This window comes from Saccoglossus kowalevskii, chromosome 18, assembly GCF_978046115.1.
Source record: "Saccoglossus kowalevskii chromosome 18, keSacKowa6.1, whole genome shotgun sequence".
NCBI classification, from domain to species: Eukaryota; Metazoa; Hemichordata; class Enteropneusta; family Harrimaniidae; genus Saccoglossus; species Saccoglossus kowalevskii.
In genome coordinates this window covers 28,137,630-28,158,766 of record NC_140658.1, presented here as the reverse complement: position 1 = coordinate 28,158,766, position 21,137 = coordinate 28,137,630, and the positions used below count along the sequence as shown (strand labels likewise).

Sequence of the window (21,137 nt, the reverse complement as noted above, 5' to 3'; positions counted from 1 at the left end):
ATATTAATTACTTGATTTGCATAATTAGTTTTTCAGCTTTTTCAATAATATCTTAAGTACAGGTAATTTTGAATTAATTTTTAATATTTCTCCAACACTCTCAGCACACAAAAGCTCTTTCTGAGCTTTCTTTGACTTCTTATATGCTTCAATATTTCTGGAAATTAACCCTAATTTAGGAGCCAACAGACATAATTTGAGTCAATTTTCAGTTTTTTCTCAAAAAATTTGACTATTTTTGTTCCAATCTTCTGAAGGAAAATGCAGACTATAAACAGGACTATTTTGTGAATTTGTGATGAAAAGATGGACCTAGTGGTACACTGTATATCTTTTTCCATATGACTGTCCTTGGTACCGTAGTATTTGGTGTTTACACATCATTTGCTGAAATCATCCATGGATTGTCAAAATAAAGAAAAAAATAAGGAAAAAAGCTGTCATCTTAATCAGCATTTTTTGAAAATGTATGGAATATCCTTGTTTATTTTGTAAAGATGTCAAAGTTTATGTAGATGATTAAAAATTGAGTTGATATAAAATGATGTTTATCAAGAGAACCAGCAAAAGGTGTCATTAAGGCAAAGTAATAATGGCATAATCAGTGTGATTTGTTGATAAGATTCAGATCTAAATCTCATTATGGTAATCAAATCATCAAGACCTTGAATATCAACATGCGTGACTTTAAAATGTTTTCATATTTTTGCTCCATAAAACAAAATGTAGACAATATATGAATCCAATGAAACACAGCCCATATTAACACTTCTGTAGATATCGCTCATTTTTGCTCTTTGTGTAGACATTCATCAGGTGTTGTGTTCAGAATATAAAAAGTCAAACTTATTTGGCAGAAAAATAAGTTCCATGTAATATGACTGACTTTGTAATGCTTTCACCTGTTTTGTACTTTGCATTATGGGAGAAGATATTTTGCATTAAGCGACAAGTTACAACTAACTTAAAATGTATGGTAATTTGCATCATATTCCACCAGTTAAATCACAGAATGACGGGCATACAATATACTAAAATGTGTCACGACTGATTATCACTTCTTGCATGCTTGCAATCTTTCCAGCAAAACAAGGTGCACTGAGTATTGTAAAAACTCAAAGTGTAAGAGACACATTGACCTTCTGTGAATAGACTGTGATGCAGACATATTGAAAGTTATTTGGAATAATATATTGGCATTCCACGTGGCTTAGACTTGGAAATAATTGGAAGCAGCAGTCAGAAAACAGACCTTTCTGGTGTCATTACTTCAAGATAGCTTTGAAATCACGATAATTAAACTTGACTTTGGCCAGCTGTGTTTAGTCAACATGTAGGTAGCACTGCTCTTACTCTAATTGGTATGTGACTTGACAGAAGATTTCCCAGGAGGAAGTAATGTCTTAATCATTAATTTAAGTTCACCCAAAGACTGACTTGTATGGTGATAAAAAACAACTGGTGTACAATCTCTATATATTGGGCAACAAATACTGTAAAATACTTTATTTTAGCTGGAATTAATTTTCGCTAAAAAGACTTTTAGGGTGTTTTGTATGGAATTTATTTTTACTTTTTTTTGGCAAGTTGAATGTAAAATATAGGAAAAAGATATATTCGCTGGATTTTATTTTCACTACATCATTCCCTCAGCGAAAATAGCAAAAAATCAATTCCAAGTGAAAATTAAGTATTTTACAGTACTGTAAATGCAGTAATTATGGCTGGTATTTAATTTCCATATTTTGAACATCAAAGAATTAATATCTTTTAGTAATTTTTACATATGGATGAATAATTTAGCCGATTTTGTTTATCAGAAAAAATATAGAAATTAAAACGCAGTGAATAATTAATGCATTTACATTATTCTTCGCTCATTATTGCAAAAAAATATAGAATAACTTGTTTTTGTAGTGTAAATTTAAATTTTTTTTGCTTGAATTTTTAATATGCTAATAGGCACAAATTAATTGAGACAATTTGTAATGTTATTCGCACCTATGTTATATTGACTGACAATTCTGTAGAGAACTCATGGTTAATTCGTGCATTGATATCATAGCATTTAGAATTTAGACATCACAGTGTGGTGTGGTTCCAATGATAAATACATGTTTGTTTACTCTAAGTTTTAATGCCTGCTGCAAATATAATCCTTAATAAATAAATAAATCAGGAAAGAATTTGAATTGAATTTTTTATCATTTACATTTATTGTTGAATCATAATTATCACTTGAACCATAAAAATTTGATCCCGCAAAGCGAAATTTTATTTTGAATAATTTTTGGTGATTATAATATAATTATGTTTGATAATAGCTAAAAAGAAAACAACTTATTAATAATCCATCTTTGAATATTTTAAAATGTATGATACACCATTCAATGTCCATAGTTCTACATATCAATGCTACAACCAACCATCGTTCATCAAATCGTCATTTTATATGAAATGCTTACTGTTGTGACTCATATGTATGCTGTCGCGTGTGAACAAGCAATCACAGCGACCGTCACAAAGTAGTTCTCACCTAGTAACAAAAAAAATTGTGTCCTTAATTCAACAAAACGAAATGCAATGTGTGTTTATTGCATTAGCCGTTGATAAGAGGGATCTCTCGGAATTTGATAGCGTCATTTGTATTCAAATAGTGTCTGTTGATGTCCTCGGGCATTCAGGTCACACATCGAATGCAGAATACGGATGAGTAAAGGCAGGAAGATTTTGTCACACGCTGTTAGATCGCGGCTTAGCTTTAATCCATACTGCAAGTGAACTAGCGAAGACACAAAGGTCTTTGTATCATTTTTTTGTTTTATATATACATCGCGGTAACAGCGCAGCAGACAAATGTTTTTGCACAACCTAATGGTATGCATACCTTGCAATAGTAAGTGAAGTTCATTTCTTTGAAACAATATCACAGATTGACAGTGTGTGTAGTAGATTGAAAACGGTGATGTTTTTATTCAAGTACACATGATTGTGTAGTTACGTCAGCTTTTTTAATGCACCTACGTACTGTGTTCAATTTCACTGTCGCTTTCTGTAAATCAGAATAAATTTAGTGTAGATGTGAAACATGATTTAGTGCTTAAAATAGTCGGTACGTTAAATATTCAGAATTCTTATTTATACTGTCATCTTTCTGTACTGCAACGTAATTCTTAGAGCAACCTGAGCCTAATTTATTATCAAAATCCATATAATGTAACTCAATCAACACATTTTAAAATGTATTATGTTAGGGATAGATCTGTAATTGCATAATTTTGCCAATTTTTAATATTACGTCCTTTAAAACTGAGAGTAATATCAAAATCTTTTATTAATAACTGTACATTGTAGCACCATAAATTATATACATTATGTAATGAGTAAGTATTATGAATGAATGAGTTATTTTTTTTTTAATATTTTTATCTTCTTAAGCTCATAGTAATTCAAATAGTCCGTAATTCAAAATAAATTTAATAATTCAGTGTTATATACTACAGAAAATCCAATCATGTGTATGTGTTGTATATATTATAGATGTTGTATATATTATAGATGAAGCCTGTATTCAGTTACGTAAATATTAACTTGAACAATTTTAGAAAATTATATGTAATAATGCTGAATATTGAAGAGAAGAGACAATTTATGTTTCAGTTCAGAAATAAATTACTGAGGAAAAAATATCGTACTCGCCCAGTTGGGGTTCTTTATCATCTAACACGTTGCTGTGTGAATCCAACCGCTAACCTGAATATATCAAGTTCTTTTGAAGACGCGGAGAATAATAATATTGAGTTTGTTCATTTACGACTGGGATACAAATGATGTTATGTCCGCGAAGCTATTAATTCCATTAAAAATATGTAATTTATCTTACTGAATTCAGTTGCTCTATGGTGAATCAAGTCTCATTACTAAATTGAATTTGTTGCCATTTTTGTAGTGTTTAGACATGTATTTAGTTGGTCAGTAGTTGCATAAAATACGTTACTCACAACCACTTCATTTCTGTTTTTAACGTGGTCTCTTATGACCTGGGTATTGATATGCAAATTACTCAAAATAGTCAGTTGAAATGAGATACCAATTTACGAATACTTTACGTGCACTTGGCGTTTATAGCAGTCCTGCTCATTTGTTTCAATCTGATTTATTATTAAAATTGCGCTAATTCACTTGATTTCTTGTGATTTCCATTAATATGTAAAGTGGGGTATATTTATAGGATCAATGGCAGACTGCTCAAAAATCGACATTTACTTTAGTGTAGTGTAGTGTGCCCTCTGGTGTTCAAACTAGGAATATATATTTTAACAAGAAAAATAATAACCTATTTTAAATATTAAATTTATTTTACTTTAAGTCCTGATGTAGCTATTCTGCATTGTTAGTAAATATGAAATATTCAGTTTATTATAAATGTAAAAAATCTTTTTTTTCAACCCATCCTCAAACCTCCGTAACATCCCTATCATTTGGGATAATCCAGTACTATTCTATGACTGGGTCGTACCACTTCAGGATTAATAGGGCGGAAAGGATTATCCAATTAGACTTCCATTACATCATAGACGTAGATGAATCTACCGTGACAGTAATCAAACTAACTCTTCCTATTGGTGGATGTTTATGGTGATTGCCGCTGGATTGCTTATTTTATTTATTCGTCACTGTACGTTACTTTTTGATGGACCATTGTTCGTTCTAAGCTATCAGAGGGCTAATAGCAATGCAGAGTAATGCGACGTAAACGCATCTACATTTCTACAAAACAGGAGTAGGAAACGTCTACGAAAGTGATTCTAAGCTTGTAAAGTTTTGTTGACCTAATCCATGAGTGTGTTCCGTCTTTTTTTAATGGTCTTTAATTGGTCAGAACTTTGCTACGTTTAATTACCGACGTGTTTTCTACACGTAAGATGGTGAGACAAACGTGGATGCTTGCCATTTTAAATGATGTCCAACACAATTACATACCGCTTTATATGTAAGTATAGACTGTAATAATAGTTTCATCAATATTTATTTATTTTTTATATTTTTTGGGACACAATTTAATTAATGTTTCTTCAGCAGTATACGGTTACAATAGATGCCAATGTGTCAGATTTTGGACCAAAAAAAGCAGCAATTTGACATAAGTTGGAATTTTGTTCGAACACCAAATTAAAATGCTCTCACCTGTCACGAAAAAAACCTGCATAATTTTTTTTATAATTTTTATTAAAAATTTGATCACAACCTGTAGCCAATAGAAAATTATGACTTTTTGATCCCAAATTATCAAAACATTGTAGATAAATTCTTATAAACTTGCAAAAAATTGCAGCAAAATTTTGGTGGGGAAAATGGCTAATCACCATCTTGAATTAAAGCTATTGTTGGCATACAGTGATACTGAACCATGAAACTGTGCATCCTTTCTCTAAATGGTTTGCCTCAACTTTGTATACCGGTAAATGCTGATAATTTGAGAATGGAATAATTGCTACCAACTTTATATTTTGAAAAAATCTAAACAATCAGACAAAATCACATTTACTGTTTAGTTGCTATGTGTGTGGTATAATTACTACAAATTGATTGTAATTTCACTTAATTAATAGACATGAGGGCTTCTTTATTTAAACTACATTTGTATAATGTCTTTGTTCACCTAAATGGATATATATTCCATTGCCTACGTGTTCCAGAAGATAATTATCCAGGTTTATACTGTACATGCAGGCAACAAAAGTTCAAAGATTTTAAAAATAATACTGTAGAATACTTTATTTTCGCTTGGAATTTATTTTCGCTATTTTCGCTGAAGGGATGATTCCGTGAAAATAAAATCCAGCGAATGTATTTTTTTTCCTATATTTCACATTAAACTCATCAAAAATCAAAATAAATTTCATACAAAACACCTAAAAAGCCTTTTCAACGAAAATTAATTCCAGCGAAAATAAAGTATTCCACAATACCACTCACTGCAAAACCATGCATTTTCACTGGCATTTGATATCAGTATTTTAAAATTTTGAGCAATTTTACTTTTAAGTTCACAAACTTAGTAGGAAAACTTTGAGTTCTATTGTTCTTGTTTTATTTATCTGCAAAAACAGCGAAGTTAAAAACCAGTGATAATTAAATGTGGTTACTGTACTGAATATGGGTAACGTCTTCGGATCAATTATTTCGTCTAACTGTAAGGGTCTCATTAAATTTGTGTCTATTCCTGGTTAAGTTAGATTACTTAAGGTGTAATCATTGCACTCTCAGAAATGACTACATTATACTATACAAGTCATCACCGGGTTTCGTAGATATATATTTATATATATTTATATATATAAATAAAAAATTTATATATATAAATAATAAAAAAAATTAAAAATAATAAAAATATATATAAATAATAAATATATATATAAATATATTTATATATATATTTATTTATATATATATTTATATATATTTCGTAGATATATAAATCCATAAGCTGAATATTTGTTGACGCATGAAAACAAAATTTAGTAAGAGTCCATCATCAAAGCGTTAAAATAATAAAGTTTTTTGTAGCAACATTAAATATATCATACACATTAATGAGGTCACTGTCATTTTAGTCAATTTTCAACATCTCAGACATCCCTCACTAATTCTGGGGCAACATTCTGACTGCAAACAAACAAATTTCAGAAATTCATAGAACTTCAAGAAAATTAAATCATCGTGTCTATAATTCAATTTTAATACTTTGAAGCATTCACAGTAATTTTGTTGGGAAATCAAATCTCAAACTTGCTGCTGTAAAAAAAAAATATAATAAAAATGTATTTTTCAGGAAAATTAATGCATATAATATACTTTGATATACCAATAAGGATGAAGTAGTGAGTTACAGAGGTTTTTAAAACATTTCAAGCCCTTTTAGAAATATTGGCGATACTGCCATGGAAAACATTTGTAGTTTTCGGGATGTAATTGAGAAGTCAATCAAAACCCGTTTTAATTATGCCAGTTTTATTTTCCATTCATAGGCAGCAATTCAGTATTAAATGCATGCACATTCAACTTTTCTTTCAATTGTGTAATCTTCAGTCAAATAGTAGTAGGCCTGTGCTGGCAACGAAAACACACTCAAGTTATGATTTTTATTTTTTTAACAAAAAGTCGATTAAAGTTATTGTAAATCTAACCATTATTATTAACTTAATCCAGAATCAGCATAAAGCCGTCTGTTCCTCATTTGACATTTGGTTTACCAACTCTACCCACAGGGACATAATAAGTTCCATAATGCCAACTCACCCACAGGGGACGTAATGACTTCCGTAATGTCACATTGTAGATTTTGTTCATACTGTTTTACCACCTACGTAACAGCAGTAAAAGTTCACATCTTTTCATTCAGCTGACGTTTCACTAAAAATTACTACTGTTAATATTTTTTGGTGGTACATGTTCCTTGTTTATCCAGCCTTTTTACTCTCTTGTAAACTTGCAGCCTGAACAATTTAATTCTATAATTTTAGTGAATATTATTGTTAAAAAATAATATTACCGACTAGTTTTTATAATGCTATCAGTCTAATTGCTTTAATATTTTACATACTGTATTCATAAAGGTATCTGAGGTTGACCTCTATTTGATTTATTATGCCCCGGTACTGTTGCTGATGAAAGATATAGTGGTTACCTGTGTCCATCCATTTGCACATTGGTATCGGAAGCACAATTGCAGATCGAGACATTCATACGTTCAAAGTCATTGCACACTACATCTGATCAACATATTATTATTTAATATTATTGATTACTTTTGTAAATCACCTTGATTGCCTATGAAGTCTTGATAATTTTTTATTTGTAATACATTTTACATGAGGACCACCATCCTTAAATAGACTTTTCTTATGTTTTCCTTTTTTTTCTTCCTATATATGTTATATTGAAACTTATATACGTATTTGGTAAAATAAAAAAGATTTTATTCATTCATAGAGGGCTGCTCATTTGGTATTCTTTGAAGATTTTGTAATAGTGAGCTAATTTGTTTGCTAGTCGTCTGTGACGCTTGAGTCCTTCCCAAGAGAAAGGCCAAAAGACTCCAAAGCTCATTAGTATTCGTACTAGCTACATCTTTTACAAATTCATGATATGATCAGTAGTTTAAAATAAACATTACCACCTGAGGTGTTACCACCTGTGTCCAGTATTTGTCTTACTTTAATTCACACTTTGTTTCTCTCAGTTTCTTAAGTGTCTGTGGTCATGTAAGGCCATTCATTTGCAGTTACAGGTGGCCGTGATATTCTGTATTACTACTTTAGTAAATTGTCAGCTTGTTCAGTTATAACCATTATAAAATTCACCTTTATAAAATTGGTGTGGTTGATTCTGAAAAATATTGAAAAAAAATATGCTACATAGAAAATAGAAGAAAAAAATCCCACTCACTCCCACAAGCAAAAATTAAAAACATCATTATGTAAAAAAAAAAATTATTCTGAAACTTGAAATTGGTATGGAAGTTCACCCCCCTCAGTTTCTAATGGTGAACCCCTAAAACAGAAATGTTGGTTCAATAATTTGTTTTTGCGATGATCAACATTTTGTGAAAATTAAAGCTAAAGCATGACATTTTTTTGTTTAAATATAACCACATAAAAATCACCAAATCTTACCGAAATATTGTTTTAGACATGATTGCATGGGCAAAGTGACACTACATAAGGCTAATGTTACATAAAATGTGATGTGAAAACTAAGTCATCAAGTCGCCATTTTGTTGAAATCAGTCATGTGATAGTGGTCGTAGAAAATTATGATACACAATGCACACTACTATGGGATGTGACCTTCTTTTGTCGCTTGCAAGTGATTTAATGTACAACACCAGTATCTACATGCATGCATGTATACACAAGGGAACAGGGCGCAGCGCCCTCATGCCATGGCCCCCTTACCCTGGGGAGCAGATCCTCTGGCAACCATGAAATTCTGATTGACCGGGGATCACATGTGGCCACAGTCTTCAACTGTGACCTGTCTTATAGAATTTTGGCCCCAAGGAAGCCATAGAATGCTCCATTTTAACTTGGAATTATCAAAAACTCCACACCCCACTGAATTGCAGTGCTCCCTCATGCATTTTTTTTCTCGAAAATCCCCTGTGTATATGCTATGCTTTCACTGTCCACATTTCGGAGATGGTTGTTACAAATTTACACTAATGACACAGTAAATGTTTTTTATTAAAAATAAAAATCAGAGAAAAAAGATCAATAGTTACAGCTATTGTAGATTCAAATTCTTGGCAGATTCGGGTGGTTTCCAGTATGTTTCCAGTATGTTGGCGCAGATCTGTAAGGTTCAATTCAACCCCAATAAAAGCCCAATAATAGAAGACAACTCTCTGAAATGGAAAGCTCAAAGCTCAAACACCTTATTTATTTACATAATAAGCATAGCGTGGTTGTAATACAGAAAATATGGCATCAATTATTTATGTACTGACAGCTTTTATGAATGTTTTGCAAAACCAATAAATCTATTAATATTTTATGAATAATTATAATGGCTACAGCTGTCTGATTTCTTTACATGACTGTAATCACATTGTTTATGACATAATAATGTTGTTAATGCAGTATTCATATTCACTTTGCTCATAGTATTTGTTTTAGATTCCATATTCACATTGCTTATGATATTCAAATTAGTTGCCAATTATTCCCATTTGTTGCCATATTCAGTGATTATGGTATTCACAATGGATGCCATATTCACATGAATTTCTTTATTCACTTTGCTCATGGTATTCATTTTAGTTTCCATATTCACATTGCTCATGATATTCAAATTAGTTGCAATTATTCCCCTTTGTTGCCATATTCATTGATTATGGTATTCACAATGGATGCCATATTCACATGAATTTCTTTATTCACTTTGCTCATGGTATTCATTTTAGTTTCCATATTCACATTGCTCATGATATTCAAATTAGTTGCCAATTATTCCCCTTTGTTGCCATATTCAGTGATTATGGTATTCATATTGGCTGCCATATTCACATGAATTTACCTATTCACTTTGCTCATGGTATTCGTTTTAGTTTCCATATTGCCGAATATCCACATCAGTTACCATATTATTTTGTCTAGACTTGTTAAGATATAATTTCTGTTCAATATTGATTGTACATGCAATACCTGCATGATGTTACTATGTCCTTTCTGTGTGATTTCATTTTCATCTAATTGTACACATGCATGTACACCAGTTAGGTTAGTAACGATTGCTATTAAAATGACGTAAACTCTGACATACTTGGGTCGCCTTTATTGAATTCTGCAATTCTGTTCTGACGTCATTCCAAACTGTTTAATTCACAATCATCAGTCAATGGCGTTGCTGCTTAATTGGACAAGGATTTTATTTTTGGCATTTCAGTAATATCTTGTTCAAACTTGGTATGAACATCACACATATGGTTTGCTATAGCACGTTGTCTTTTTTTGGTTATCATAATTTTTAGATATTTTTGAATTCCATACGGTTCCTTGAAATGACAGGGTCTGATTTCAGTCGGGCTCGGTATGAGTATCACATTAGGTGCATTACTGTGGAATGTTATTTTTTGTTGGTGATTTTACAATAGGTCATGTGACCTTGTTAGTTTGCTTAATCGTAATTATAATACCAAATCAATACCAGTGATGATGGGTATTGGGTGGGTGTGTAGCAACACTTAATATAAAGCTTAATGCTATTACAGTTCTAATGTTCTTTATATCCCTTTGAATGCCTTTTTGTCACTCGTCACAAAATAAAACCACATAATTTTTTTCAAGAAGTATTGAAATAATTATGCATGCACGTTGTGCAAGGTCAAAAAAGTTGAAATCCTCAAAAGTTTAACAACCCTTGGAAAGAACCATTGGCAGGAAGTAGTCCCTTTTGTCTCTGTTGGTCACTCTATGGATTTGTCTTTTGAAATCTATAAAAGTTATTTGGGAAATGACATGGCCTTCATTAATGCAACTATATTGCCATTGAGCAACAGGCCTGTCACTTTCAGTATTATGTCAACGCACCGGACAATTCTCATCGATTTATGCAACCTATGCATTTCACAGAGGAGAATTTATAGTCAAAATGTTATCTATATTATCTAAATGGATATCTCTTATCAAGCCTATATACACACCACTATGTGCCTCCACTATCACCTCTTGTCTGGTTACCATGGCAACACCATTCATAGTACATTAGTGAGAAGTCCTGTGACCATTCCGTATAAGATAGTTTTCATACTACGATACATGTACTTTATAGTGCTTTTGTCTGGTTGTGTTTCAATTCACTTCGTTGATGAGGTTTAAAAGTTAATGTCTATTTCTACTAACGTCAATATTCTCATAATTCAGTTTCCTAGTCTAAATGCAAGACAATTTAAAGTTTTTGTTCACTTGTTCTAAGAATGCATGCAAAATAAGCTTGTTCACTGAAAGAAATTTTGTTCGAAATACTCGGTGATGGCACTTGGCAAGTAGAGTTAAAGCAGGACTTTTGGATTTAGTAATTACAAAAATTCAGCCATTGAAAATAAAAATTACAGTTGCCAAACCATTTTACAGGTTTGATAAGTACCTGGACCTATAAAAATGTACTGGTTTTGGCCAATCAAGTGAATAGTCCAAATATGCACTTCACTGATTGGTTGTCATGTTACTTTCTCAACTTGAATATTTATAGCTATACTCTTACTATTGAATCGTTTGTTTGGTTGTAGGTCATCTGACAGCAATGGATGATAGTGGGCAGTCTAGGTCAGGTCAAAGTTCATCTTCGCGAATCAATGATGAAAGGCGTCAACTTATAACAGAAATGAGTAAGTTCTCTTCAGTATTTGTTTTTACAAGAGACAAGCTAAAACTATTGAATTTGAAACAACTTAATATTTGAATTGCTGTTTCTGTTTGAGATGTACAGTTTTGTACCTGGTGAATGTGTATACTGATAGTACCGTATGTGAACTTGAGAAAATGATTTCATACATTTGAATTGTGTGAGTATATATTATTAATGCATTATCAATTTCAATTTTTCTAGGAAACCAAAATTTTGATGTGATTCGATTTGCCACATACAGAACAAGTTGTAAGCTGCGATTTGTACAGAAAAAATGTAACTGTAAGTTTTGAGATTTAAATTACATTAAAAAATGTCTGTTTCCATAGACACCATCAGTGGCATATACTAAGGTAGGGAGAGGTAGAAAATAAATGAAAGATCAAACTACATAAGTCAATCCTAATTATATATCACATGTAGTTCATACTTTCTGCCTATTGCAGATAGCATGTTTCAATATTCTGTCACTTATTCATGGCTATATGTTGTCAGATGTAAAATATAATTATCATGAGAATGTTGCAAAGTATACAAGAAGGCAGTACGCCGATTGTATCGACTTGGTTGATGTGATGCTGTACTGCCTGAGTGCATACTTTAAGGTATTCTCATGATAACCTTTTTATTATGTATACATCTGTTTTCTGTTAGTAGTAATAATTTAATGATAGATAACAACTGAAGATGTCAATGAATCTGTTTTATGCTACAGTATTTAAACTTTTGCATTTAGTTACATGATTTTATTTTCCTTACATGCTATAGTGCTTTATGTTCACTGTCAAGCTGAAACGTGTCAATTCCCATATAAATGAGAATTTGAATTTTGGAATGAGTGAAGATACAGTTTGGAAGAAATGCATTTTTTTTTACTGAATGGTAAATTCTATTGTTAGATAAATAGTAATGTTTATTTTAATTTGTTTTCAGTACATCTTGTAGACATTTGGAATATCATTGAAGCATACCGAGAGAACGGTCTAAACACCATGGAACACTCATCAGAGTTGCCTTTTTCTAAAATAGAAGGAATCATTGCTAGTATATATTATCAATTAAATAAACGACTCCCCTCAACGCATCAAATCAACATTGATCAATCTATCAGCTTGCTACTCAATTTTCTACTCCTGGCGTATGATAGGTAAGTGATTCAGTTGGACATGATTGGTGTTACGTTGAACTTGCTATAATGTCATGTTTCCATGGTGTCCTCATGCTCGTCATTTAAATAGCATTTTGGCAGATGACTCAGACAACCAACATGTTGCTGTTGCCAGTTGCTAGTAAATATTCAATCAGGAAATGTGCTTCTATGTAACAGTATACTGAAAGATATATTTCTGATTTTCTTATCGTTTGACAAGTGAAGACAACAGAACATTGTCAGACTTTGGTAAGGTGAATGATGAGATTATGATCATGGAATATGGTTTCTATGGCAATGTGCAATGTACAGTATTGTGTATAGCATGTCTCATTGACCGGTATACACTCGATACAGATGTGTGTGTCGTATAATTTCAACGTAATGGTCTCTACTCGGAGCTTACATTTAATTCAAAGTCGCAGCCATTGTCTCTTTAATGTGTTGAGTCACTTTAATTGTGTTTGTTTTTTAGCGAGGGACGTGGCCACATGAGAGTATTATCTATCAAAGTTGCCTTGGCAACACTGTGCTCAGGGAAACTCATGGATAAACTCAGATGTAAGTATGACGCAGCCCTTCTTTTAAAATTTATGCTTATTATAGGTTTCACACCATAATTATAATTTGTGTCAAGGAGCTGGGTTATGTACCGACAAATGTAAAACAACTTTTTGCAAGAGATGACATGCTTGTATTTCAAACTGTTATATTTAATATGATACCAGAATATGAAAGCCTTAGTTTTGTGAGTAGAATTTTAGCAATAATCAGCTGGTTTTGAATTGGCTTGTACATTTAGAATGAGCAGTCAGCTTGGTGAACTTTTCTAATTTTGCTAATGTAGTTGAATCAGCTTCATTATTGTGACTTTCAGCACTGTGATGATGCTTTTTATTACATGTATTTGAATTTATGAACTAGAAAACCACTCTTTTAATTTTGTAACATTTTGGGTACTTGTCTCTTTGGTTCTATGCAGGCTTTCAGCCAGCCATCCATCTGTCATTATTGACAGGCACTATTGACACTGTATATCTTAAGCATTTCGCACAAGGAGTGCTAGGAGTTTGTTCAAAACTTCGAATGTTTTTAAATCAATCGTCGGTTGGCTCATATTTTATGCATATAATAAACTGTTTCAGTGATTTCTTTCCTAAATAATGATAAATGAAACTTAGAAGCATTGTAGAAATAAACTAGCTGGCCCTAAAAATGCGTAAATCTGCAATCTGTTATCACTACTAGTTCCTGCTTAGGAAGGCATTCTACACGTTATTTTATTGCATTCTGACATTCTATTTCAAGCTAGTTGAAACCTAAAATTACGCAGGAAATTTCAAACTTCGAACACAAATTTTATTATTGTTATTATGTCTTAATTTCTGCTGTTCGAAAGATTGAATTATGTATAACATTAATATTTCACTCACAAAACAATATCTCACTAAAATACGTGATTAAAAGGCAACTTAAACTGTAAAACGAAGAATCTAGTTCCATGTACTTGTGTAAAAAAGCGACGGATCGCTATTTGAGCCAAAATATGACAGACTTATGCTAAGACAGACTTCCTGTGACAGCACAATAAGACAGGCACTCTATGTTTTAGACATGTACAAAATGTGAAAGGCAAATTATTGACAAACCTTTCACATTTTTAATTTATCTGTAAATTACAAAATAACCATAGATAATCAACAACAAAAACAAGTCTATGGCTACAGACTAGCACCTCTGTTTTTTTCATCTCAATAAAATTTTTAGATTAGCATTTTCAATTTTTTGCTTATATCCCTGGTTTTTTGTGGAAATAGTTCCGCTTTTCAAATTTGTATACTTTTGTCGATGGTGGATGACAGGAGTACAAGACTTGAGGTTATTTTTCATGCTCAAATAAAAGCAGTTTTAGGTGATGAATTGGACAATGTCTAAAATGATCATAACAAAATAGTTACTCACCAACTCCTTTCTTAAATTTTAAAAGTTAGCTTATAGAAAATAGCCACTTATTCAACTCAAGACGTCAAATCAACTAAAAAAAAAAAATCACATACATGGCCGTTATTATCCTGTTATTGCATATTGAATGTAAGAATTGACCTCAATTCACTTAAGCTCAGATAACACTTTAGATCCATTCCAATTTACCATACAAAATATACTTACAATGCTATCCAATGTGTCTATTTGCACTGTTCCCCATTGTTGTATAAAGTAATAGTTATTTTTTCTCAATTATGAAATAAAGTGATAGAATTTATCAATTTTGACACGTATTATAGATGAAAACTGCTAAATAGCTATATTTCAAGTGATATCATTGTTACTTGTCACTGTATGTGTGCGAGTACGCTGAAATGATGTTCTGGCTGTTTTGTAGGGAGTTTATTTTCACTGATTGTTGGTGAGTTGAATGTAAAATATAGGAAAGAATGTATATTCGCTGGATTTTATTTTCACAGAATCTTTCCTTCATCAAAAAAAAAACAAAAAGCGAAAATAAAGGATTTTACAGTACATTTAGCCTAATAATTTTTTAAGAAGGATTTTTAATAGAAAAATAAACATGAACTAATTTGAATCATCACACCTTTAAATGAATACTATTAGTAGGCAATTTCATCATAATCTTGACCTTTTAATAGAAATTACCGGTAATTTCTTTGTGACTGCAGTGTATGTTACCTAAACATGTTTAGCTCAGATAGTTGCAATAATTTAGATCAAATTTGAGACATACATGTAGGTATCATGAGATAATGTGCAGTCATGTTATATTTTCAGAGCCATGACCATGTAAATTAAGTAGCTAATTTGCATATTGCCACATTTCAGCCTGTGTAAGCAAAATCTCAAAAACTTGAGAACTGATTTTGATTAGATTTGCTATATATTGATGCTGGACGTCTGTCGACTAATGATCCTAAACTTCTAATGCCATTGCTCCTTCACTGACTATGAATGATTATAGTATTTATAAAAATAGTTATACATTAAAAAAAAATTTCAAGTTATGCGTGTGACAGGTTCATTGTTTTTTCGAGAGATTTAAAAAGAATTTTCAGTTTTCATGGAAAATCATAAAATTATTCACAATTTCCTAACAAAAATAAAAAAAAACATGTGTCAATTTCAAGAAATTTTTTGCCTTGCTATTTTCAAACATGCTTTTGCCTGTCTATAATTAGTGTACCGGTAAATTAGTATTGTTATATTTTAACACATTGTCATTCATTGCATCAACAAACGTATACCAATATTTATAGTTTTTGGTGCTTCCATAGCAATACAAGCATGTGTCAAAATGTTGAATAATTGACTTCATGTCTGCGTTGCAAATTAGCGTCATCATGTTGTCAGATTTGATCGTAATTACTTCTTACTTTGCCGCTGTTATCGCGCACAGCGACTCACTCCCTGGTGGCTTTTCATTATTAGTAAACTGATAACCCTTTTATTGTGCCATTCTAACACCTTGTGTTCTGTTAAAGCTGTCAGATGTATTCTATTGAAAGCCCTTGGCATGTAGAGTAATGTGTGTCTCACACATGTACAAAATGAACCAATTACATTTACGGTATTTACAGGATATCTGGGTCACATGCTTATTCCCAATAGCTGAATATTATCAAGTATCTTTGGGATTAAGAAGAAAACACTGACATGCAGCATGCCCCATTGCGACCATTGGGTTTAATCTTTCCGAATTTATAGGCTGTTCCCGTCCAGACAGGGACTTTTAATTTCACCTCCATGAGTCTGTGTGCCTGTTCGTCTGCACCTAGCTGTATCTCAGACATGCCTTGGCTGATTTCATTCAAATTTCACTCACACATCACACATCATATCATACATATATATACATTCATTCAAACTTGGTATGTCCATTGAAAATAATCGGTCCTTGACGCACAACATTTTTCAGATTGAAAATGACTCACTGGTAGCCATTTTTTTTAATGAATGCTGTTTTTGGAGTCATATTGATAACATACATGTAGCTGGGCTGATCATGTAAAAACTTTACACATACATCATATTTGTAACAGATATGCATAGAATCAGAATCTGATTCAAAATGGCCTATCATCATTTTCATGCCAGAAACGCATTATGAATGTCATTGGTGGAATGATGCAATTTTAATTTTAATAGATAATAACATAGTGGCTGAGCGATAAAATGGTCAGTCAGCTCATCATTGTCCTTACTACTTATTATTGTTTTTGTGGCTAAAATTACTTCATACGTTAAAGGCTTTTTATAACAACATGCAGAATATATTACAACTTTAAACACACAACTTTCTATATATTGAGATGCTTGTAGATTTGCTTCTAGTGAGGATTGTGTGATTTCCACAATTTTTGCTACTTACATGTATGGGTCGTGAAGCAATCCGAAATATACATAGTATTGTTTATGAACATGTCGGCAATGCAACTATCTTGACATTTTTGCACAAAACATGATTACAAGAAATCAAATATATTTATCGCAGCACTGAAAACTTCCGTTAAAAATCAACTTTGGATAAATAAAATTCTTATTTTTTTCATGAAATTATTGTTTTTTTAATCTTCTAAATTAACTAAATGGCATTATCTTTATTGATTTTTGACTTGTTAGGCTGCAGTGGCCAATAGCAAGGATTTTGTGCCTTTAATGAAATAGAGCAGATTATAGCTGAACGTGGATTAATTAGCCAATAAGCTCATAGCAAATTGTGAACACTTCCAATTGGTCACGTTAAGTTACATAAGGACTACCAAAACACAGACATTATTGTCAACAGTGTTTTTCCCTTTTAAGAAAATTTGACATTGAGAAATGTTGTTTTCATCCCAGATCTCTTGTCAATTTCACTGAGAAACTTGCTCATCCAAAAATTTCCTAAATTTTTAGCAAGATATGTAGCTAATTATATCCATTTGGTTTTCAAAATTATCAAAATTACATAAAAATGTTCAAATGTTGTATCAAAATTTTGGTCTGATAAAAAATCATGTTCAAAATTTTGGAATGTGGAGTAATTAGTCAAAAGTTGGGTACTTTGGAGGGGACATTTAGGTTAATACTTGGGTTGAATGAAAACGTTAGTGTGATTACTGAATCATAAGACATTGTAGTCAAAGAGTCTTAGCTGCGTGATTTGCAATGTGGAATAATAATAAGGTTGCCAAGGTTGTGTTAATGCTAGTAATTACCTAAATTGTTATTGCACAGTTGAAAAAAAAGAAGTAATTTGTGAGTAATTACTTCAAATAAAATGAATAACTCCTTGTAATTTCCCACTGTTGATTGACGATACAAGTTGTTTGAGTTGCTGCATGGATGTTGCATATATGGCACGTTCCTCACTGAATTCATGCTGTGTGGGAACAGAAGCTATTTTTGTATGCCGGCATGTTGTCATCACAGTGACAATTAATATTACAATAATGATTGTGCGTAAACACTCTGCCTCTTTATGTAGTGTTTCAAAATAAGTGCATATATATGCAGACAGTTTTCAATTTACTTTGATTTAAAGTGGTCATGCTATCATGCTACAGCAATGAACTACTTTTGTCATGTAACACAAATGATATTGAAAAACTAAATCAAGAATGTAAATTCATTTATTTGTTAAGTGCTTTGGATACTCATCTTATGATACCTTTCGCCAAATATGTTAATTCTATTTTAAATGTAGTTAATACCGGTAGTTGTATTTAGTGGCCATACTGCCGTATTGTACTATATCGGTGTTGTGTCAATAAATTATTATTATTATTTATTATTATTATTTTTCAATGGCTGTTACTAACATTTTTTCGACCCTACTTGACTGATTCAAAATAGAAATCATGGTTACTATGGAAAAAAAGCTATGACTTCCTTCATTGTATTTGCTTTGTATGTGCAGGATATTTCCTATGCAAGGCAGCATTTATTACAGGCTTAATATGTTCTGTGAACTACCACAACTATACATGTGTACAACATTGCTGGAGTACAAGTACGATCATTTTTTCCAGCCAAAAATGTTGGTGCAAGTTTTGGCACATTTTTAACATAGTTTTCTTTCCATTAATTTTGGACAAAATAAGCTTAATTTATCATTATCTACAGGTCTTGATCAAATATTTATATAAAAAAAGTTGGAAAAAAATTATACAGCTAGATTTGTTGAAAGTGACAACAATTGTACTATATTTGGGATGTTCAAGTGGTTTTAAATATAGTAACAATTTTTACAACTTTTTTTTCTCAGATATTTTTTCCCAAGTGTCTGATTCAAATGGCACACTGGTGTGGAATAAATTAGATGCGTATTTAAAAGAAGTATTGTCATTGCCAGGAGCTGTCTTTGAAGGTCCATCATTTGGTTATAATGAAACAGCTGCCAGATCATGTTTTGGATATGAAGCTGTGAGTAATAGACATGTTGTTTGCTTTTAACCAATCAGATGTGAGTAGTAGATATGTTGTTTGCTTTCAACCAATCAGCTTTGAGTAATAGACATGTTATTTGCTTTCAACCAATCAGATGTGAGTAGTAGACATGTTGATCGTTTCATCTCCATGTGTGGAAATTAAATATTAATATTGTCTGTATTGGACTGACTTGTTGGAGAATAAAAGTACCTGTCTCATTTGATTATGTACCTTTCCCTAGCAAGATAAATTATGACATATTATTTGAAATAAAATGTCCATTCGTAGCTCATCATTTTATAAGTCTTTAAAAACTGCATTTTTCTGCAAATTAGAAATTTTGGACAACCCGATTTGGATGGTCAGTAAAACTTTATATCATTATTCATCTGTCCAGAGAGAGGAGGGAGTTTGTGCGTTTACCTGTCCCAGCTAAAATATGTCTGTCCGTGACAGGCCTTAATTTTGACCGCTGACCTCTGTCGATTCAGACAGTCGCAACATATGACTATCAGCAAACTGACATGTTTCAATTTTCCGCCATGTCATAGTAGGAGTATTTTTGCACCCCTCTTTTGCAACTTCCGGGAAAGTGGTTTATCAGCAAACAGAAGACAGGGTAGCAGTTGTTACTTAGAATCAGCAAATAGTAGACATAGAGGGCAGCAGTCATTACTTAGAATCAACAAACAGAAGACAGGGTAGCAGTTGTTACTTAGAATCAGCAAACAGTAGACATAGAGGGCAGCAGTCATTACTTAGAATCAACAAACAGAAGACAGGGCAGCAGTTGTTACTTAGAATCAGCAAACAGTAGACATAGAGGGCAGCAGTCATTACTTAGAATCAACAAACAGAAGACAGGGCAGCAGTTGTTACTTAGAATCAGCAAACAGTAGACATAGAGGGCAGCAGTCATTACTTAGAATCAACAAACAGAAGACAGGGCAGCAGTTGTTACTTAGAATCAGCAAACAGTAGACATAGAGGGCAGTAGTCATTACTTAGAATCAGCAAACAGTAGACATAGAGGGCAGTAGTCATTACTTAGAATCAACAAACAGAAGACAGGGCAGTAGTCATTACTTAGAATCAGCAAACAGAAGACAGGGTAGCAGTTGTTACTTCAAATCAGCAAACAGAAGACATAGAGAGCAGCAGTTGTTACTTAGAATCAGCAAACAGTAGACATAGAGGGCAGCAGTCATTACTTAGAATCAACAAACAGAAGACAGGGCAGCAGTTGTTACTTAGAATCAGCAAACAGTAGACATAGAGGGCAGCAGTCATTACTTAGAATCAACAAACAGAAGACAGGGCAGCAGTTGTTACTTAGAATCAGCAAACAGTAGACATAGAGGGCAGCAGTCATTACTTAGAATCAACAAACAGAAGACAGGGCAGCAGTTGTTACTTAGAATCAGCAAACAGTAGACATAGAGGGCAGCAGTCATTACTTAGAATCAACAAACAGAAGACAGGGCAGCAGTTGTTACTTAGAATCAGCAAACAGTAGACATAGAGGGCAGTAGTCATTACTTAGAATCAGCAAACAGTAGACATAGAGGGCAGTAGTCATTACTTAGAATCAACAAACAGAAGACAGGACAGTAGTCATTACTTAGAATCAGCAAACAGAAGACAGGGTAGCAGT

General features: G+C 32.3%; 1 protein-coding gene across 5 annotated transcripts in view; it reads left to right on the top strand.

Annotated features, from left to right (window-relative positions):
- Window positions 1–21,137, top strand: part of LOC100372492 (dystrobrevin beta) — a 155,159-nt gene that overhangs the window by 91,665 nt on the left and 42,357 nt on the right. For all 5 annotated transcript variants that reach the window (XM_085492824.1, XM_085492823.1, XM_085492825.1 and 2 more), the window contains exons 2-6: window positions 11,792–11,890; window positions 12,112–12,192; window positions 12,844–13,057; window positions 13,536–13,621; window positions 19,320–19,477. In XM_085492824.1, the coding sequence (XP_085348950.1) occupies window positions 11,792–11,890; window positions 12,112–12,192; window positions 12,844–13,057; window positions 13,536–13,621; window positions 19,320–19,477 (638 nt within the window). The remainder of the gene's footprint in view (window positions 1–11,791; window positions 11,891–12,111; window positions 12,193–12,843; window positions 13,058–13,535; window positions 13,622–19,319; window positions 19,478–21,137) is intronic.